We start from the raw sequence: 23,418 nt of genomic DNA, 5'->3' as shown, positions 1-23,418 counted from the left end.
ATATATTTTTATCAATTATTAATCGATATGTTTAATTAATTGTTATTCTTATTTTACTCTCTGCCATCTGCCATCAAAGATCTTAGTTATCAAAGTATTATGATGGTTGAATTTAAATGAAATAGCCAACAAAAACTTTGGAATGAACCACGCACAATTTTTTGCAAATAAGTCGGTGAGATACTGAAAAACACATTCATATTTGTATACAAAATATCTGCTTATGGTTTTTCTTTAGACAAATCACCTATACCAAATGAAGCTGACGGCACAGCAATAAGACAGAACTAAAGTTACGCCTGATTGAGTGATTATACCAGCCTTTTCTGTGTTGGCCAAATTCAGTCATTGTTTCTTTCCTCTACACTATTTCCACTTCAGTGTCTTTAATAGGTGGAATCACGGAGGAGATAGAATGCAGATCCTAGTAGCTATAACTCTGCTGAATTGTTCCTGTAATTGGGTTTATGAAAGGACTCTGCAGATGATGTATTTCTTTATGAGGTAACTTTACAGCAGAAATTGTTCATACAGATCACATTATATGAGCTGTAACTGAGGCCAAAGAAGCGAGTTTAAGGCTGATTTGAGCTTATTTGAGACTGACCTGGTATTATTTTTATGGACAGTTCTAGTTGGTCTGAGACTTATCACTTATTTTTATGTGGTTGCCATTCTATGAGCTACGTGGTGACGTGGTTTGACTCAGACCTGGTGGACAAGAAAAATAAGAGCATAACTTCTATTTTGAGAAATATAAGTGTTCTTAAGATACCTGAAAGGGATATGATCTGAACAATAGATGTAAACATATTAATAAACTTTGATAAACAAAGATGAATTTTTGAATCAACTAAATAAGCAAACCAAGCATCACTTACAGTGACTGTTTCCTTCATAAAATGGGGAGGATTTTTGTGGTGAGAATTGAGTGGTACATGGGGTTATAAGGACTATCTTTGGCTAAAATGTCAGAAACCACACTAATGATTTATTCCTATGTATTCAGAATGAACTACTTACATCAATGGATAAAAGAAAACTACCTCAGGCACTTTACAACTTGAAGAAAGATTTGGTCACTGTGAAGTGTTACAAAATTGTGATAATGTATCAAGCATTTAATTTGCTTAAAGTCTATTAGCTAAATATCTTCTCATGTCAAAATGCAGTAAAATGATACTCATGAAAGTCATGGGGTATCAGAAATTATGTACAAAGGGAAATTTATGATTAACCAAAATTTGGTATGGTCTGCATACTCATCATAGCTCCAGACCCAAAGATCGGCTGAAAAATTTTGCTTTTATATGAGTGAAATCCACAGCTTAGAAGGAGCCTCCAAACTGCAAAAGTCAAAGACAAAAAAGAATAAAAATAAAAACCTTATCACTCCTAATTTTGTTTCTGCCTGTTCTACTTCTATTGAACAAACTGAACATGGGGAAATGGTCTCTAGAACTGAGAAGTTTCCTTATATGTAGGGCAGCTCTGAGCCCTCTGCCAAAACCGCTGGTAAAAATCACTTTTCTTATTGAAAGAGTTGCTTCTTAGCTGATTACTGTCAGCAATCATGACCAGATATAGCAAGGATGTTGCTGGAAAGCAGAGTGGTGCGAGGTCTGAAGTGAACGCAGGGCAGCTGGCTCTGCAGCTGTGCAAACTGTAATTCTATGGTTGGAGGGGGAGGTAGGGAACAGCCCTAGACTTCCGCAGATAGACCGGGGACATTTAACCCTCTCTCTCTCTCTCTCTCTCTCTCTCTCTGTCTCTCTCTCTTGCTCTCTCTCTCGGAAATGAAGGTTTTGCCTTGAAACCTCTGGTTGTGTCAAAACAAGTAAGTAGGACATTCAGTTGGGGGAAGATGGAGAGAGTGAAGAAAAGGGGAGAGGAGATTGTGAAAGAAGAGCTATTTGGCTGACAGTCTACTGAAGGGCACGGTGAATGAATACCCCACACGGCATTGGCTAGTAGTTCTAGTGTGCAGTATAGTTACTCGTAGCTTGAATATAACAGGTACCTTCTCGAGGACTATTATCAAGTGGAAAGTTGAAGTGAACCTGGGACTACACTAAGAAGTGAAAATTTTCTGCAATTCACCAACATGTGTAAAAATTCAAGCACTTTGTTTCTTATGGATGGATAATAATATCCTAGAGTGACCGCATTGCATACAATAATAACATTGACAGTGGAGGCAAGAACAGAGCCTAAATTTATAAATTCGTAGATGCTGTATTCAGTCTTTCTGGACTATTAGGCTATATGAAATTTTTGGCCATGGCAGAGACAATATTTTAGGTAGAATTAGTCTATTTTTCTCATTTCTATTCCTGTGCTTTGTGGCAGAGCTAGACATTGAAGCTGTCCCATTCACCAAGACTACATCTGTTTCTTGCGTTTTTATAGCTCTTAGCTATTGGCAAAGCATTTTCACATGTGGTCCTCAAAGTAACAATGAAAATTAGGCAGAGAGTGTTACCTCTATCCTTCAGGTTTCAAAGATTCAGAGATGATTCAGCTCACAAGTAGCAGACTCAGATTTTGGAACAAGCAAATCTCCAAAACCATCACAGAACCCTAGTGTTGATTACTCAGAGGAGAGAAGTTCTCCTCTTGACTTTCAAAAGTCAAGATTCTATGATTTTTGATGTGCTCTCCTGACATATATGGATGGCTTTTTCAAACTAAGTTTTGTTTTCTCTCTCTCTCTCCCCCTCTCTGTCTCCCTCCTTTCTTCTCCTTGTATATCTTTCTCTGCTCTTCTTTTTTTCTCCTTCCCTCACAACACCTCCTCCAAGTTCAGTAGGTTTTTCTTCAGGTGGCCATTTCCATGTGGCCATTTGCAAAAGATATTTCAGAGATGACCCATTCAATTCTAGTTGGAGGATAGACTATTCTTAATGTAAATTTCCTTAACTTTCAGAGTTTGAGGGTGACTTTCTTTCTCATTTTGGGCAGGTCCCATTCATTCTACAGTGTAAGCAAGAAGGACTGAATGGGAGTAAAATTTACTTAAGAAAATTTGTTCCTTATGTGAGACTTCCTGAATCCATAGCTCATCTGACTTGTAAGATGTGGCACCTAGAGGGGCATCCCTTTTTTTCCCTTTGGTAGTATCTTAGAAGACTAGAACAAGGGTGAGACGGAACACAGAAACATAATGGAATAATGGAGTTCATTCTTCACTTTATGTAGTGAATACTCACTATGTGGCAGGAATTATCTAAGTTTTTCTACATTTCTTAAATTAATTTTATTGGAGTATAGTTGATTTACAATGTTGTGTTAGTTTCTATCATACAGCAAAGTGAATCAGTTACACATATACATATAGCCACTCTTTTATAGATTCTATTCCCTATAGATGATTACACAGTATTGAGCAGAGTTCCCTGTGCTATCCAGCATGTTCTTATTAGTTATCTATTTTATATATAGTAGTGTATATATGTCAATCCCAACCTCCCAATTTATCCCTTCTCTCTCCAAGTTTAATAAGTTATTTACTCTTCAAAACAAACCTCCAAGGTGGTTACCACTATTAGTCCTATTTTACAGGTGAGAAAACTGAGGCAGGGTGAAGTTAAATGTCTTGCCCAAGACCACACAGCTAGTAGGGATCTGAATCCAAAAAGTCTAGCTCTAGAGTATATCCTTATAGCCACTACCCTACCTTGAAAAACAATTTTTTTCTCACTACTTCTCTCTCCACCTTTTGTAGAGCTTCACTATGACTTTCATGGGTCCTGGGCATGTTTATCTTTGTAGGCTCCTTTTGCCACGAAAAATTTTTAACTATATTTTATGATATAAATATTACAAAATATTATATGTGTTGGTATAAAGACATATGTAAAACAGGCTGGGTTATATTTATTTTTCTTCTGACTTTAAAAGAAATTGAAACATTTTCATGGGCCTCTAAATGTACTGTGAGCCTGGGCTCTGTGTCTACTGTGTCCAGTAGCTAAGTTGGCCCTGACCTTGGGGTTTTTCTCTTTTACCTTGATTCACGTCCAGGTAAGAGAATGAGCCGACCACACTCTTAGGCGGACAGTAGAAGTACTAAAGAGGGGTTTCCTTGCCAAAGCTTTTTCCAAGTTCAGAAATCACTCTGAGAAAACTATCAGTTAAGCAATGTTTTTTAAACTGGAGGTTATAAAATCATTTAGATGGGTTAAAACTAGCATTTTTATAACTAAAATATATTAGAATAAAACGGAGTGGGAAGGGATAGGATAGAAATATATAATACAGATAATATAGAAAACATCAGAGTACATTTGCAACTTACGAGCGTATTTTGAGGAACATTTTATTCCAATTCTCAGTATGTATGTGAGATGATAGAAAGTGCACCTCTTACAGGGAATCTTAGCCAAACATTTTATTTTATTTTATTTTCTGAGCTGGGATGCATGCCTAGTTCCATCTCTTTCGTTTCCTTAGCCATGTTCAGCTTCAAATGCAACCTCGATGCAAAGCTGATAACATAAGCTTGCTCTCTTGTAGTAAATCGTGGCCATTGAAAATATAGATTCTGAAGTCACATAAAACATGATCTGAATTCTAATTCTTCCTCTTATGCCCCTTATCATCTTCATTAGCTTGGCTAAGTTATTTAACCTCTTTGTGGCTTAGTTTCCACATGGATAAAATAGGGAGAGCAATAATAATGCCAGTCTCATAGGGTCACTGCAAATAATAAACAGCAAATGCTGCTAAAGCCCTCTGTAAGGGCTCTCTCCATATATGCTGACAACTCAAATATTTATTTCGGGACCGGACCTCATTTTAAGCTTAGACTTGTGTAAATGCTTATTGGATACCTCTACTTGGATGTCTGGTAGACATCTCACACTCGCCAGGTCTGTATTTGAACTCCTGTGCATCCTCCACACCCCTCAATGGCCCTTCTATCCTTTCAGTTGCTCAGGCTGAACCTTGAGGTCCTCCTTGCTCCTCTCCTGCTCTCACAACCCACACTCAATCCACCATGAAAGCCTATGAGCTACACCTTCAAATACATACAGAATCTGACTACTGCTCACTGCTTCTGCTATAGCATGCTGTCGAGCCAGCACCATCTCTCCGGATTACTGTAATAGCTTCCAAACCAGCTGCCCTGCTTCCTCTTTGCCCCACTATAGTCTGTCCTCAACACAGCAGCCCCAGTGATCCTTTCAAAATCTATTTCAGATCATGTTACTCTTGTGCTCAAATCCCTGACCTGCACACATTTCACCGTGAGTGGGCAGTGGTCCGCAGGACCCTCTGTAATCTGATCCCCGTTCCCTCCTATCCTTGATTCACTCCTCCCCAACCATGCTGGGTTCCGGACCAGGTCCTAAACCCACCGGGAACACTCCTGATTTAGGGCCTTTACCTTTGTTTCCCCTCCATCTCTCTGCCTTGTCTTCCATCCCATATTGACATTGCTCATTTCCTCCTCTACTTCGGGGAACTTTGTTTAGATTCCCTCTTCCCAATGTTGCCTATCCTGCAATCCATCCCTTTCTTTGCCCCATATGCCTTATACTCTTAGTTCGCTTTATTTCTGCCTTAACACTTAACCTGTGAAATGCTACACAACGTACTTAACTATGGTCTTGTCTGTTGTCCATAACCCTCTTGTCGAATTTAAAACTCATGAGGGTAAGATGTTTTTGCTTCATCACTAATGTATTCTGAGAGTCTAAAAAACAGTCTTAATGTCGAAATTAATATTTGTTGAATGAATATTATATATTATTATTTTTTCTCACCTTCTTCCATCCTCCCCCCACCTCCAAAACAGGCCCAGATGGGATAGGGGATAAATTCACACATAGCAAAGCTTTTTCTATATTTTTGATTAAACCATGACAGAGTATTAAACCAACTTGTTGCCCTTTGATTGATGAACATCCAGAGGGAATGTGCTCTTTATGTCTGTAAATGGCAAGTAATAATATTGATAAAATTAAGTATAATTTCAAAACCAAAATATATAGCCATGCTCAGGGGACTGGCTCCAGGACTCCCCATGGATATCAAAACCCACAGATGCTCAGAGCCCTTATGTGAAATGGTCTAGTGAGGTCAGCCCTCCAAATCCGTGGTTGGTTGAATCCATAGATGCAGAACCATGGATACAAAGGGTTGGCTGTATATTGATTCCTCATGCCTGCAATTATAGCCCAGGTATTTACCATTCAAAGATTCTGCTACTGACTTGTCAGTATAAGGTATACAAATATGAAAAGATCCATAGGAAACCTACATGCTTTTCCACAATACTTGCCTTCATAAATGTTAAATAACTACTAGCCTGAGATTATTCCTGATGTACTTTGATAACCTGTGTAGAAAGTCATGTGAATGAATCCATGATCATTCAATAAGGCCATAAAATTGATTTTGCCTTTTATTTTAACTATCCTTCATTATATAAAAGACTTATAAATTAAAGCAATTAAAATGTCAACACGGCCCACATCCCCCCCCCCACCCCCCAAAATCATATCCACTTTATCACCTACTAAAGTGGATGGGAAGAGTTATGAATCAAAATATGAAAATTCTAGAGTTTTTCTTGTATCCTACAATGAGGAAAAACATATCTATTATTTGTTCCTTCAGGCCTTCTTCTGTTTATACGTAACACTGGCTATAACATATGCTCCCTTTTCCACCTTATTAATCAAAGAGAAAAATAGCTCTGCAAGTTATCTTCTCTTCCCACTTGAATTTTAATTATTTTACTTGTACAGTAAATTGATGAATTAAATTTGTGTATATCAAAGAATAACTCCATAAGGAACTTTAAAATATTTCTGGTTAGTATTAAAACACATCTAAATCTATTAATGTGCACTTATTCTGACCAATAGTTTATTTGCTCCTGTCAGTTTATATGCCTGGAAGAAAAAGGAAACAAAGTTCTTTATAGTTCATGGTCAAGTTTCACAGACAGTGCCTAGAAGTTAGGATCATTATATTTGTGAATTCCAAAAGGGTACGCTGCAGCTTGATTGACTCCTGCCATTTAGCTAGTCTGCATACATATTTCCCTTCCCTGGTAATTTAAAAGGATAAAGAGAAAATATAGATCTTATAGGTATACTCATTTCATTTTAATTATGAAAGAACAGGCTACAAGAATTAAAATGCCAATTGGCAACTGGATTTATACTGTTTCCTCACTCTCCATTTCTTGCTAAGGTTTCTCTAATACCATATTCAATTGTACAACAAACTCTTATAGAGTGTCAACAGTGTTAAAGACTCTAATCCCTGAATAATCAAATTTAAAACAATTTTGATTAATATGGTGAATATAAATGTGCCTTCTGGCAATTCTTAATTATTAATAATTTATTTTTAATTATTATGATGTATATCAATTATTCTTAATTAAGCTTATTTTCATAACAGCATTGATCAAATATTTTCTTCTTGCAATTATGCTATTTATATGTTTTATTCTGTAAATAAGACTATGACATACTATGTATCTGTTAGCACAGCTAGAGTTAAAAATATCAGTTATTCACACAAATTTTTTAGATTAGATGGGACTTTCAAGAGTTAAAAGTCTAGAGCTGAGTGAATCAAACCCAGAAAGATTAAATGTCTTTGTCTTAAAGGAAGTGATGCATTAAAAGCAAGTTCTTCTAACTCTTGATTCTTATTTTTCATATAACACAGCTCCATTATCCTCCATGAAATTAAAATATATGGGTACATACAGACAAGCCAAACAAGAAACTTAGCGTTTAGTGATAATACTAAATACAATACTTAGATATTTTTAAAAAAGTGTTTTTAACAGCCCCCAGGTCAAAGATCCTAAGAAAACTGAATCATGCAACTCAACTTTTGTGTTTATCTCATTTATGTATGAGCTATTGTCGAAACAATGACATAATAAGCAGTCAAGTTAAATATTTATGGCAAAGGGTTTCCCATTTCCTCTTGGTGTTAATTACTAACTCTTCTGTACCTTGTGTATATTACTTATGTTATTTGGAGTGGTCTTCATTAGTACCACTTTAATGCCTGACATAGTGAGATTACCAGGTTTTCCAATGGCACAGAAGGAAGGCAAACCTTCAGAGAGCGCCATAATAGAGGCTCCAGGTCAACTACATTTTCAGCCACTTGGATTCTGGCTACTGAGTGCTAGAAGCAATACTTTAATGGAGGGACTTCCCTGGTGGCACAGTGGTTAAGAATCCGCCTGCCAGTGCACGGGACACAGGTTCGATTCCTGGGCCGGGAAGATCCCACATGCCGTGGAGCAACTGAGCCCATGTGCCACAACTACTAAGCCTGCGCTCTAGAGCCTGAGAGTCACAACTACTGAGCCCGTGAGTCACAACTACTGAAGCCCGCAAAGCTAGAGCCTGTGCTCCACAATGAGAAGCCACCGCAATGAGGAACCCTTCACACTGCAACGAAGAGTAGCCCCTGCTCACCACAATTAGAGAAAGCCCACACGCAGCAAAGAAGACTCAACACGGCCAAACATAAAATAAAATAAAAAATACTTTAAAGGAGATTTTGGGTCCACCAAATAAAAGCCAGACCCACATGCTCTGCCTTCAATTTGAAATCAGTAACAAAAATATTTTGAGGGATACACATATCGGCATTCTTCAGAGAAAGAGTAAAGAAGGATGTTTACGAAGACCTTCAGATTGGTGAACAATCTTGGTTCAGCACGACAATATTCACAATTTTGCCTAGAGACAGTCCTCATTGCTAAATGACAATAGCACATTCTGGGATGTCACGTCTCAGTGTCAAGGACTTTTATAATTTGGCTAAGGGATAAAGGTCTTCCTCTGCAAGAGAGGTAGGAAAGGGATCTCAGTGTAAAACGTAGTATGACTGACCCATCAATTCTTATAGGTAGGCAGAGCAAGCCACTTTTGACTGCAATTTTCTTCTGGGCCTGAAAGAGTGGAGGAAACCAATGGAAGTCAGAAACAACTACCCCTGGCTAACATCAGGAATTAAACAGATCTCAGCCTTCCAAAGAGGATAAGTATTCTGGGGTTGACTGTGCTATTAATTTAAAATCTCCTACATACGTACAAAGCAATTGTGAAATGTCAACAAAGGTTAAACATACTTAGGATTAGAGAAGTACTTACTCTTCTCAGTAGTGCAAAATATTGGCTTTGTATTTTAAATAATGCTATATCATCGGATGACTAGCTTTCCTTCTTTTGACATTCCTTTAAGAAATTTCAGATGTGCTGAAATCTTCTATTTGCCATAACGCTTTCATTCATTTTGGTGTGTAATTATGGAGAAACTTTCCATTTCAGTACCTTCTATGCAACAAATATTCTTCTATATACTGTTAATATAAAAATAAATAGAATAAACTAGCCCATGGGGAAATATGCGCTAGATGAGCTGCAACTCTATAGTGCATTCACTTCAGTGCGATGAGTGAATGCCCTCACAAGGCTGGGTAAGTTCTTACAAGCTAAATGTCAGTGATGTTCATTACTGAGTGAGAACACAACAAAAACACTTGCTACTAATAGTGTGAACATACTCTCCTGTTGCACAATGTCCTTTTAACACATTTGAATTTCTCAGGAAAAAAACTTCTTCCAGTGTTTTAAACGAGATCTAATGTGTCTGAGTAACTTTCAGCAAATGCATTGGCTTAGTTCTCTCTAGCATTTATACTATCTTCAGCAAACAATCAACTATCAATGTTTGCATAATGTACTAAATGCTAAATAGAAGTTAAAAACCTACAAAAGGGGATTTTTTTTAAGAAAAACAATGTCATGGTTCAGAAAACTTTTTGTTCTTTACTCTGTCAATTGAGGCGGACCCCTGAGATTAGCTCCTTCATAAAGTGATGAAAGACCCACATTTTGGTGCTATTCTTTGACTGACTTGGGACTGTAGGTGAAGGATTATATCCTCCACTCAAGCTATGGAGTTATTTCTGAAATGATACTAGTAGGTACCATCAGGGACAGGGTGTAGTTAAAGGAATGCTTAAGCATTTAATCAGTATTCAAAATACCAGTCCACTTTATCTGGCAAGTGTACAGATTAGTTTTAAGGAAGTTGGTCCCCAAATGATTTCGTGATAGCCAAGTAAAATGAATATGTGTGTATTTATTTCCCTGAAGCATTACTAAACCTCTCAAATATTAAACTTGAGCTTATATAAAATGAGTGGGTGTGATAAAGCAAAGACTAAATACAAATAGTTTAAACCAATAAAGAATTACTCTGGAAAGAATAAAGGGTAAGTGATTAGGGGTAGGAGAGGAGCTGGAAGAAAGGGCAGATGAAATCTTCCTCACTTAATCGTTTATAAATTGTTGTTAAGAGACAAATAAAATTCTCTCTATGCCCAAATTATGTAATTTATCTGGAGCGTGCAGGCTCCTCTGTTCAGCAATGCTGATAACGACACTAATAGTTTAATTACAACTTGCTGCTCAAGGAGATAAACAAGGCTGTTTGCTTTTTAAACCAGGGGTTACAATTACTTTTAAACGCGGGGGAAAGGCACATCTGCGAGCAGATCTTAATATGTCAGGAAAGCAACCAGAAACCAGCTGGAAAATAAACAAAGCCCTAGGAGTGAGCAGCCAGTGCAAAATTAGAGCACAACCTCGCGATTTCAGCAGTGGAGCAGTAGGCGTGAGGTGTAGTAAACAGGCGGCAAACGTAGGTGGGCAGGGATAGAAAAGTTTCCCGTGGCCAGACAGTGCGCACTTTCCCTGGGATTCCATCACAGAGAGGGACTGAGCACCCCTCCCTCTGCTGTCCGGCTCACAGTCAGGTCTCTGTCACACAGCCAGCCCTTGGCTTCAGCACCACTGAGAGGACAGCTCCCCTAATCACAGAGCAGAGCCCTCAACAACCAACTGCCCTTTGTCCTTGGCAAACATCCTCTCCCACCACATTTCTCTTTCTTGCTTCTGTCTTTCTTGACACCGTGCTTTTAAAGGTATTCTAAGGAACATGTTCATAAGGGACTGGGAGTTTGTTCAGCTTGTTTATTTCCAGATGAAAGGGAGGCAAGTCCTGTCTGAAAAGTCCAATCTTTTCATCGGCCTGCAGAGCAAATTAACCAGGATAAAAGACTGCAAGTCACTGGCTTTAATCTGGTGGCAAAATGGTTCAGTCTAACTCAGCAGTAGCAGAAACTTGCAACTCTTTATTTTATTTTATTTTTTATTTTATTTTATCTTTATTTTATTGTTGTAAAAGCACCAGTAGTAGGTAAACAACATTTATTAACTGCCTCTTTAGTCCCTTTCCTATTCTGCTAAGCCAAAGACACTAAGGGAACATACCAGAGTTTGATAGCAAAGGAATAACTCTTAATTTCTCTGGGTCAGAAAACAATCTCGACCCTAAAAGGAAACCTTCTTAGTCCTTTCCAAGACCCCTTACAGCCATATTCTAAATCTGGAACATACAAGTGAAAGATTAAGAGTTCCAAAGGGAGAGCACAGGCTACTACAGCATGCCACAAAAACTGTCAAAGCTTCCTCCAGCAAAGTCCTCTTTCCTCCAGTCTCCAAGCCAGAGGCAAACATTTCAGGAGTGACAAGAAAACGCAGGGTTAAAAAAAAAAAACACAAAATTACCAGGATAGGAAAATTACACTCCAAAGAACTTGGCTACACCGGCACGTTCAGTTACCATCCTACCAGTCGTAAGAGATGGTTCCTTAGCCAACACATCTTGGTTCTCTGTGCAGCATTTTCCCCTTTGTTCAAACTTCTCAGTAGTGTGTAAAATAGTCATTATTTGAAGTTTCTCTTTGCTCCAGCGTGCGCGCACGCACACATACACACACTTTGATTCCATTCCATTTTCCAGGGTTGAGTTTCCTAAATTAAAAGGTATTGATATCATCTTTTCAAACTTATTTTGAAAGAGGATCTTCAGGAAATGCCCTCACTCTTTTTGCACTGGAGTTGCTAGAATACTAAGGGATTCCAGAAAGGAAGAGATACACGCTTGGGGTGGGGGGTGGGAGTGGAGGGAGACTTAGCAGTCTTTCGGAAAAGGCAGCACTGTGAAGTTAGCGGTGAACAACTTCCTCCCAGCGATAGCGACCATCTACTAGTAACAGGGGGTGAGGTCTGCCTGTGAATCTGGAGTAGCAGCAGTGGAGACAGGCAACACGGGGTGCTTCCTTTCAGGTAACCCTGACAGGTCTCAGTAGACAGTCTGACTCCCTGAATCCCTCAGTGCTCTCTGTGGTTCACGCCTTCTTTCCTTTTCCTTCCTTCCTCTTTCCTGCCCTCTCTCCTTGCCTTCCTTTCTCTGCCCTCCTCTCTTCTCCTTCCCTCTTTCTTTCCCTCCCTCCTCCACCCCAGTTACCCTTTTCATTTAATTCCATGTGGGCCACTTGGGCACCAGTTCCAGGGACAGCTCCTATCACGCCACATGTATCCTATAGACCATGTTATTATCATCAGGAAGGTTGCCCGCCAATGGCTTGGTCCTCTTCCCAGCTGCTAACCCCACTCCCCCTCCTCACTCCAAAACCGCAGCAGGGGTGCCAACCCGGCAAAATCACCAGAGTCTGCATGTCACCAACAAGTTCCACCCTGTAGGAGCCCCACCAGCAAACCACACCAGCGGAGCCCTGCCAGAGCCTGTGCCCGCAGCCGGCGCCCAGCATCCTGAGCGGCTCTCGGAGACGCCTACGACCAGGGCTATCAGGGACACCACTTTCTTCTCTTCACGGCAGGGGAAAGCCCGCGTGTGACTCCCCGGCGGATGCAGGCTCCACGCGCTACCCTCCCCCACCTCCGCAACACACACACACACACACACACACACACACACCCCTCCTTACTCTGCACACAAAGAGAGCGAGCGAGCGCCAGGGACCCGGCTGGGTAGGAAGTGGGGCGGTAGGGGAGGGCACTGCCGGGAGGGGGAGACCAAAGGAGGGGCTGGGGGCTGAGCCAGCCGGGGAGGAGGGAAGGGAGGGAAGGAAGCGGGGTGGGGGAGAGAGAGCCAGGCGAGAGCTCCGTCCTTACCTGCCCCCAGGTTAAAGGAGATCCTGGCCTCCGCGAGGTACGGCGTGTCGCTCTTGGAGCGGACTCTTCTGATGGGCCGCCGGTCTATATCGTCCTCCGAAGATGCCGCCATTAATGTGGGAGGCAGGAGCAGGGTCGCCCGGCGAGCTGAGAGGGAGCAGGAGATGGAGAGAGAGAGGGAGAGAGGCGGAAAAGGGGAGGAGGGGAAAGGAAGAGGCTCACACACATGGAAAGGGGGAGGGGAGAGGGGGATGGGAGAGGAAGGGAAAGGGGACGGGGAGGGAGGGGGAAAAGAGAGGGAAAAGGAAAAAAGAGGGAGAGAGAAAGAAAGAGAGCAAAGGAGAGAAAAGGGTGTAGGGAGAGAAAGAAAATCCGTTAAGGATTTGTGGACCGGAGCAGAGATCAGGCTATCCCTGGCTAACGCTCAGGGCTCCCCCTAACTCCTCTCCCAGCCTCAGGGCCAGCGGGTCAGTGCTCCGGACGGACGGACACCCCGCTTCCTGCCTGCAGCCCCAGTTTTCAGCTCTTGGCACAGATAGGCTGATGCGAAAGGGATGACTCCGAAGCAAAGATGCCCAGTCAGCACTGTGCCCTCTCCCGCCAAATGCACTTAACTCTGCTTTTCAAGTGCACACGAGGGTCTCCTTAACCCACAGGATTCTCTAGGCTGAGGATGCCCGACCAGATAGCCTGCTTCAGCTTTCCTTGCCTGCAATTATTGTTCCCGGGGTGCAAGCCTAGGCCCAGCTGGTCATGGAAGAGAGTACAGCGCATAGAGTATCCCTCTGTTCCCTCTTCCCCAACCTGGAGCTCAAATAGAGATGGAACCAGATCTGGAATCCCCGGAAGCTCTCTTGCAGGCCCCTCCTTGAGCCCTAGAAGTGGAGGACAGAGGAAAAGTGTCTACAACTTTGGGAGAAGTTTGGCAGTAAAGCTTTTAGAGTTGATATTTCGAATGTGGACTAGGCACCCAGAATTGAGTAACTTTCTTACCACCACTGATTTCTAGGATATGTTTATCTCTATAGAAGTACCCATTCTTTTTAACCTTCAACTTTTTATCCAGCAACTTAGAGTGCAAATAATAGTCCTTGGATTGGACCTGTAGTTTCTATAACTCTGTACCATTGTTTCTGAAGGAGAGGGTGAAGATCAAGGGCACCTTACATTTCTTTGAATGTCTGCACTGCATCCTTCCGACGTTATAGAGCAGACAAACCTAGAAAGTGTTCTGGAGTGTGAGTCAGAATGGTTTGATGCTCCTACTGAACCTATTGATGGGCTCAACTCTTTGATGTCTCTCTTCCCGCAGCTTCAGTCACTTGGTCCTTTTGTAGCCTTATGTTGCCACATTTCTTTCTAATAAGAGCCCACCTGGAGTACACAGATAAATGTTACCTTGATTCCCTCCCTGCAACAAAGGAAATCTCAGTGTCAAGTCATGCCCTTCAGTCTCAGAGGATGAAGTGCTGCTTCAGCTCTCCAAGACTTCCCTCTCCATTTCAGCTGTCAGTTATAACTCTCATCCTGTATCCTTGCATCCACCCTAGAATCTTCAGTTTCTTTACCTTGGTCTCTGCCTTCACACATAGGTAGTAACTCTTCCTCTGCCCTGTCTTTGCTGCTTCCTCAATCTCTACCACACGATTTCTCTCCCATTCTGTTTAACCTTCCCGTGGAACTCTTGGCCCCACAGGCTACATTTTTTCACTCTTAACCTGCTCCTTGCATAGGCTACATTTTTTCACTCATAACCTGCTCCTTGCATCCCTACCACTACATTTTATCCCCACCACTCAGTCAAAGTTACTATAAAGGATGTCAACACCCCTTCAACAGTTAAGTCCATTTCTTCCTTGAGTAATTTATCCTTCTTGAAAGAATCTCCTCCTTTGGCCTCCCTGTACTAGACTGCATTCCTAATCACTGGGTTTCTCATAGATAGCCAGTTCCCTGCATGTTAAATTCAAATTGCTTATTCTAGCATTCAGGGCCCTTTACAACCTGATTTCCATCTGTCTTTCCAAATTCATCTCCCGTGATTTCCCTCCAGTCTGTTCAGAGTTGTCCCAACAAGGCTGACTCATTTCTGCATCTGCACCTTTCCTTGTGTTGTACACCACAAATCTCTTCCCTATAAGCTTTCCATGTTCTCCCTCAGGAATGTGAGATACCTGGCCCACTAGTCTGTGGCATGAATCCAGCACATAGTAAATGCTCAACAGATATTTTTTAATAAAAGAAGAGAGGAGATGGAGAAAATGAGGGAGTGAGGAAGGAAAGAAGAGGAAGAAATAAGTGAAGGAGGGTTATATAACTAATGAGTAAATGAGTAGCTGACTTCGGGACCAAATCCAGGCCTGACTTCAAATCCTGTCTTTAACCAGTATATTGATTTGCTAAGTAGATATATTTGGTTGCCTATCTGTATTTTAAATTCATTTTCTATGATATTTGTCTCTGTATTATTTCCCATTTATCTCTATTAAACACAGATTAGAAATGGATGCCTCCTGTCCCAGGAGGCACAACAGGGGTATTTGACTTATCAAATGAACCATGAAGGTTAATGCTTTTAGATGACGAATCAGGCTGCAAACCAATGTGATTTTAACATTTAAGTGCAAGCTTTTAAGGAAGTGCAAAAGTAAGGAAATAAATTCAAACAGTTTTGAATACTGTATCAACTATACCTCTCTTTGAATTAATGGAGTGTTTTTTTTGTTTGTTTTGTTTTTTGTTTCCTGCTTGCACCATGTAGTATGCGGGATCTTAGTTCCCCAGCCAGGGATGGAACCCGTGCTCCCTTGCAGTGGAAGCATGGAGTCTTAACCACTGGACCTCCAGGGAAGTTCCTTATGCAGTGCTATTTGGTTGTTCAAAATGTTTGGGATTCCCCCCTCCCTTGTATTTTCATTCATCAGCCATGTCTTTAAAAAAAAACCAATGTCATCTGGAGGAATACCTAGTCTTAGCTTTCTCTGCATTTCTTTGACATTACATAATAATGGTTCTTGATATAGAGAAGTACATCTTTGAATTTCTGTTTCCTATTCATTCAACATTTTAGAGGATTAGGAACTTAATATTGGTACCGTTTTAGGTTTACCTTTCTTCAAAAGAGTTTCAATGTACTTTTATATTATCTCTTCCATATGGACTATTATTGAAATAATTCGAGATATACTTTTTACAAAGGGATATAATAATACTACATCTATTCCCATGTTCTTGAATTATTTTATGATATTTTCATTTCTGACTATTATCTTCCATTTTTTGACTTGCATAATTTACTATCTTCTTTCTCCCATCTATGTTTTCCCATTTGCTTTTCACTTTGCCTCTTTTTTTTCCCTCCCATCTTTCATAGTTCTTTCTAACAATTCCCTTACAAAATCAATCCCAGCTCATGTATCTCTCTCTTATCCTGTATGAAGGATTCACTCCTGTACGAAGTTTTTACTCTTGTGGGTTTGTCCCAATGTTTCCACATTCTTTTTTCTCTGGGATTCCTTTCATAAACAGAACTTCTTGTCATAAAATGTCTGACCAAGTCATATCAGAGGAAGAGCCCTGGGGTGGGAATCAGGGATGGTCGGTGCTGCTCCCATTCCTACCAATACCTCACCAAGTACCACTGGGCAAGTCACCCTGTCACCTTGGCTATAAAAATGCAAGGGTCATACTGGCACAAAAACAAACACCTAGGTTGATGGAAGAGAATAGAGAGCCCAGAAATGAACCCGCACTTATATGGTCAATTAATCTATGACAGAAGAGGCAAGAATACACAATGGGGAAAAGACAGCACCATTGTGTAATCCGTGGTGTTCGGAAAACTGGACAGCTACCTGCAAAAGAATCAAACTGGACTACTCTCTCACTCCATCTACAAAAATAAACTTGAAATGGATTAAAGACTTAAATCTAAGACCTGAAACCATAAAACTCCTAGAAGAAAACATAGGAAGTATGCCCTTTGACATCAGTCTCAGCAATTTTTTTTTTTGGATATGTCTCTTCAGACAAGGGAAATGAAAGCAAAAATAAACAAACGGGATGGCACTAAACTAAAAAGCTTTTGCACAGTGAAGGAAACTATCAACAAAATGAAAAGACTGCCTACTGAATGGGAGAGGATATTTGCAAATGATATATCTGATAAAGAGTTAATGTCCCCAATATAAAAAGAACTCATACAACTCAACATAAAAAATAATCAACTTGATTAAAAAATGAGTAGAGGATGTAAATAGACATTTTTCCAAAGAAGACATACAAATGTCTAGCAGGCCCATGAAAAGATGCTCAATATCACCAATCATTAGGGAAATGCAAATTGAAACCACAGTGGGATGTCACTTCATGCTTGTCAGAATGGCTTTTACTGGGGAGACAGCAAATAGCAGGTGTCAGTGAGGATGTGGAGAACAGTGTGCAGGCACCTTAGAAAATATGAAATAGAACTACCATGCAACACAACAATTCTACTCCTAGGTATCTGTCCAAAGAAAACAAAAACATGGATTTGAGGAGATATGTCCAATTCTATGTTCACTGCAGCACTGTTCACAGTGTCAAGGATATGGAAACAATCTGGGTGCCCATCAGTGGATGAATGGATAGAGAAAATGTGGTATATATATTCAGTGGAATATTACTCAGCCATAAAAAAGAATGAGGTCTTGCCATTTGAGACAACATGAATGGACCTGGAGGGGATGGAGAAGGACAGATGCCATGTGATCACACTTATGCAGAACAAATGAACAAACATAACAAAATGGAAGTGGAGTTGTAGATGCTGAGAACAGACAGGTGGTTGCTGGGGGAAGGGGTTGGGGACTGAGAGAAATGGGTGAGGTAGATTAAGAGGTATAAACTTCCAGTCACAAAATAAATGAATCATGGGTAAGAAATGTACCTTGTGGGGAATATAGTCAGTAACCATGTAATATCTTTGCATGGTGGCATATTGTAACTAGACTTATCAGTGGTGACCATTTTAAAATGTATAGAAATATGGAATCATTGTGTCATGCACCAGGAACTAACACAGTGTTGTAGGTTAATTATACATCCAAAAAAAAAATGAACTCATAGAAAAAGAGATCAGATTTGTGATTACCAGAGGTGGGAGTGGGAGGGGGAATTGGATGAAGGTAGTCAAAAGGTACATACTTCAGGTTATAAGATAAATAAGTACTAGGGATGTAATATACAACATGATAAATATAATTAATGCTGTTTTCTCTCATATATGAAAGCTGTTCACAAGTTCTAAGAGTTCTCATCACAAGTAAAAGTTTCTTTTTATTTTGTATTTCTATGAGATGATGGATATTCACTACACTTAGTGAGGTAATCATTTTATGATGTGTGTAAGTCACATCATTAGGCTGTAGACTTATACAGTGCTGTATGTCAACTGTATCTCAATAAAACTGGAAGGAAAAAAATGCAAGAGTCACACAACATGACCTTAAGGCCCTACCAAGCTCTAATGTTCTGTGAGTATTTACAGCTATTCTTGTATCTCTACTTCTTTCCATAAATATCCATGGCATATTTTGTCTATTAATCTAAGAAAACACATTGTTCTTTTGACTTGTAATCAATTATATTTAGGAAACCACATGGCATCCATACTTCTCTCAAGTGATTTCATATTATTCAAGTCTGTTTTATGTACCTCTGCATCCTTTAGAATTTGTTTCTTTTTCATCATGCTGTTTCCATCAGGGGGCAACACCCATATGATTGTTTGTGTGTGTATATGTGTGGATGTGGGTATGTTTACAGAAAGGATTGAATTCAGCTGTGACCTCAACAACTTCCAAATATAGTGTTTTTTAAAAAAAGATTTGCTCTTTTTGAATGTGATTGCTGACTCAGGATAAGGGCTTTTTTTTTTTTTTAATTAAGGCCAGTTAACATTTTAACACTAAAGACCCTTACATACATTGTTATATCCAGAATTAGAGTCAGAAAAAGAGAAGCAGCACAATAACGTGTTAAAAAAAATAACATTTTATACATCCATCACTGGCATGGAAGAGGATGGAGGCTGGGCGGGGCAGGGGAGGAGGAATGAAGAGTGTAATATTTCATCCTGACCAATGCTTCAGGTAAGTGAAGCTTATCCTTTAAAAATATTATTCCAAGTGTGCTTCTAGGACACCCCTACATCAATAGCACTTGGAATATTTGTTAAAATATACATTTTCCAGGCTCCCAACCTGGATCTATGGAATTTTGAAGGGATGAGAACTGGGAACCTAGATTTTCAAAATGTTCCTAACTATATCCACTCTCATCACTTGTATTCAACATTATACTGGAGGTCTTGGACAGGGCAATAAAGTAAAAGAAATTAAAAAGTTATAATTGGAAAGCAGAAATAAAATTGTGATTAGAAGTATACGTTATGATTGTGTACATACATAATCTGTAAGTATCTGAACTATTAGAAATAATAAGTGAATTTTATAGCATCACTGGATATAATTGCAGTGTACAATAACAATTTGTTTCTATATACAAAAAATTACATGTTCTAGCAAAATAGAACATATAATTTAAAAAGGACCACTTACAATAGCATCAAAACCATCAAATATCTATGAATAAATCTGACAGTTGGTGAGCAACACTTCTACATGAAAACCTACAAAACATTCCTGAAAGAAATTAAGAAGACCTAAGGAAATGGGGAGTGGGGTGAATATACGATGCTCATGTTCATGGGCTGAAAGACACACTATTGTTAAGGCATCAGTCTCTTCAAATTCATCTATGGATTCAATGAAACTCCAATGAAAATCCCAACTTTTTTTAAATTTGACAGCCGATTTTAAAATATATATGAAAATGCAAAGGGCCAAGACTAGCCAGGACAACCTTGACAAATTAAACAGTACCTCAAGTGTTTACAGTAGAAGATATCAAGACCTTATAAAGGTATAGAATTCAAAAGCAAAGTATGATACAGTAGTCCCCCCTTATCTGTGGTTTTGCTTTCTGGGTTTTAGTTTCATGTGGTCTATTGCAGTCTGAAAATATTAAATGGAAAATTCCAGGAATAAACAAATCATAAGTTTTAAGTTGCACGCTGTTCTGAACAGTGTGATCAAATGTCATGCCCTCCCATTCTGTCCAGCCTGTGAATCATCCATTTGTCCAGCATATGCCACTCGCTAGTCACTTAGTAGCCACCTCTGTTATCAGATCCACTATTGCAGCATTGCTGTGCTTGTGTTCAAGTAACCCCTATTTTACTTAATAATGGCCCCCAAATGCAAGGGTAGTGATGCTGGCAATTTGGATATGCCAAAGAGGAGCCATAAAGTGCTTCCTTTAAGTCAAAATGTGAATATTCTCAACGTAATAAGAAAGAAAAAAGATTATTTGCTGATGTTGCTAAGGTTTATAAAAGAACATATCTTCTATCCTTGAAACTGTGAAGAAGGAAAAAGAAATTTGTGATAGTTTTGCTGTCATATCACATGGTAAGTGCTTAGTTAAGATGGAAAAGGCATTACATTTGTATAATAAGATATTTTGAAAGAGAGACCACATTCACATAAATTTGATTACAGTCTATTGTTATAATTGTTCTATTTTATTATTAGTTAATGTTTTAAATCTCTTACTGTGCCTAATTTGTAAATTAAACTTTAATAAAGGTATGTACGTACAGGAAAAAAGAAAGGTATACATAGGGTTCAGTACTATCAAAGTTTCAGGCATCCACTTGCAGGCTTGGAACTATCCCCCATAGATAAGTGGGGACTAATGTAAATGGCCAATGGAAGAGAGCAGAGAATCTAAAAGTAGACCAAAATATAAATAGTAACCTGATTATGACAAGAGTCCCAGTGCAGTATTGTGGGGAAAAGATGGACTTTGCAATAAATAATGCTAGATCACATGAATATCCATATGGTGGAAGAAAATAAACTTTGATCCCTACCTCACACCATACACAAGATTCAATTCCAAATGGATCATGGACCTAAATGTGAAAGGTAAACAAAGTTTCTAGAAGAAAAAAATTTTAATAGAAGAATATTTTATGATTTAAGCAAAGATTTTTAAGCAGGACATGAAAAGCACTAAACATAAAAGAAAAAATAGGTATTTTGGTGCCACTAAAACTAAGAACTTCTGTTCATCACAAGACAATTAAAAACACAACATACCAAAATATGTGGGATGTAGCTAAAACAGCGCTGATAGGGAAGTTGATAGCACTAAATATTTGTATTAAAGAAGAGTTAAGGTCTCAAATCAATTATCTAAGTTCCTACCTCAGGAACTTAGAAAAAGAAGGGGAAAATAATCTAAAGCAAGGAAAAGGAAGGAACTAATAAAGACAAAAGCAGAAGTCAATGAAACTGGAAACATGAAGACAATAGAAAAATAAATGAAACAAAAAGCTCATTCTTAAAAAAACAAAACCAATAATATTGATTAACCTCTAAAAAGGCTAACAAAGTTAAAAATAGAGAAAATACAGATTACCAATATCAGGAATCAAACAGGAATAATCACTATAGATCATATATCCATTAAAAGGATAACAAGAGAATACTAGGAACATCTGTATGCTCATGTATTCAACAACTTAGTAAAAATAAACTACATACACTCTCCTAACTCCACTAGGAGAGTGAAAAGGCAAGTCACAGACTTGGAGAAGATATTTCCAATTTTAGATATGACAATGGACTTGTAATTGGCATATATAAAAAACTTCTAAAGCAATAACGAAATGACAAACAATTCAACTCAATTTTTTTAAACGGACAAAAGACTTGAATAGATACTACACAAAAAGAAGATATCCAAATGTCCAATAAACATAATGTCAATAAGCATAAGAAAAGATGCCTAGCATCATGACTTAAAGGTAAATTCAAATAAAAACTTCAATGAGATATCATTACACATCGACCTATGTGGCTAAACCTTAAAAGTCATTCAGTGCCAAGTTCTGGTGAGGATGTGGAGGAATTGGAAGCTCTCATACATTGCTAGTAGCAATGTAAACATGTAAAACCATTCTGGGAAAATGTTTATGTATACATATGTTATACATGTATACATATGTTATACATAAACATAGGTAATCTTATGTATATCATACGACATAGACAAGTATGTCCGTAGCAGATTTATTCATAATGGCCCCAAACTAGAAACAAACCAAATAACCATCAATAGGAAATTGTACAAGAATGTGATATCTTCACACAGTGTCATACTACATAAAAGTGAAAAATAACAAACTATTGCTATAAGGAACAACACGGAGACGTGATGTCAGAGCTGAAAGAGTATATACTATAAGAATATGTATGCATTCCATTTATGAAGTTCAAGAAAAAACAAAGCTAGCATACAACGATAGAAGGTTGATTACAGAGACATTGTCTTGGAGGGGACACAAAGGAACCATGTGGAAGGTTGGAAATATTCTGTATCTTGATCTGGGTGGTGGTTATACTATCTATAAAGGTTCGTCAAGCTGTACATTTTATATTTATGTACATCATCATACATGTTTTATACCATTAAAAATAAATTTTAGAAAGCTTCTAGCTCACAGAATTATGCTTACTTTAATAAAAATTTGCTAGCTACCATCAGCTACACGTTTGGAAATAAAATAGTTACACCATTCTTATAAACAAATACATCCTGGAGAATATCATAGTATGTGGACTATCATAGTTATTTGATACTAACCATTATCAATTTAAAAATAAATTCACAAGCTCTTTGACAGTAAAAAAAAAGCTTCAGGCTTATTAAGATACAAAATTATTTGAGAATTATAGCATTTAAGTAGCAACATTACAAAACCACACTATTAATGACAATTTAATTTAATTTGACTTAATTTGATTAATTAAAATAATTTGTTATTGTCTTGGGGAATCTCTGTGAGTATCAACCTTCCACTGTATCAAAATTCTGTAAGTTATGTTTCTCTTTCAGCCTTATTTTTAGCCTATCATCATATTTATCTCTTACAACCGTAATCTTTTAAATATTCCGTTCCCGGCATTCTGTGCTGCATTAAAACCAATGACAAATAACTAGATTGGAAATGTATAAAAGGAATAAAGAAAGAATGTTGACAGTGGACTTCTTGCTATGCCAGAAACAAGGCAGCATTCCCCCCAATAAAGGAGGCATGTCATAAAAACACAGCCTTACATTGACCAAATCTGGGAAAATTTGAGCACAAAAAACAAAGTTCACTAACAAGTTATAAACTATTACTATAACACATAGATATTCTCTTTTTTCCTCTCTTGCTCCTCTCTCTTTCTCCCCCTTCCTCTCTCTCTCTCTCTCCACATATATACTT

General features: G+C 38.7%; 1 protein-coding gene across 3 annotated transcripts in view; it reads right to left on the bottom strand.

Annotated features, from left to right (window-relative positions):
• PHACTR1 (phosphatase and actin regulator 1) overlaps positions 1 to 23,418 on the bottom strand; it is a 505,241-nt gene that overhangs the window by 463,697 nt on the left and 18,126 nt on the right. For 2 of the 3 annotated variants that reach the window (XM_057700185.1, XM_057700184.1), the window contains one exon: positions 13,038 to 13,184. In XM_057700185.1, coding sequence (XP_057556168.1) covers positions 13,038 to 13,184 — 147 coding nt within the window. Of the gene's footprint in view, positions 1 to 9,204; positions 9,213 to 13,037; positions 13,185 to 23,418 lie in introns of all 3 variants that reach the window. The other variant, XM_057700183.1, reaches the window with a different exon arrangement.

This window comes from Hippopotamus amphibius, chromosome 11 (assembly GCF_030028045.1).
Source record: "Hippopotamus amphibius kiboko isolate mHipAmp2 chromosome 11, mHipAmp2.hap2, whole genome shotgun sequence".
NCBI lineage: Eukaryota > Metazoa > Chordata > Mammalia > Artiodactyla > Hippopotamidae > Hippopotamus > Hippopotamus amphibius.
The sequence above is the reverse complement of the archived record's forward strand: the minus strand, read 5'-3'. Positions and strand labels throughout refer to the sequence as shown.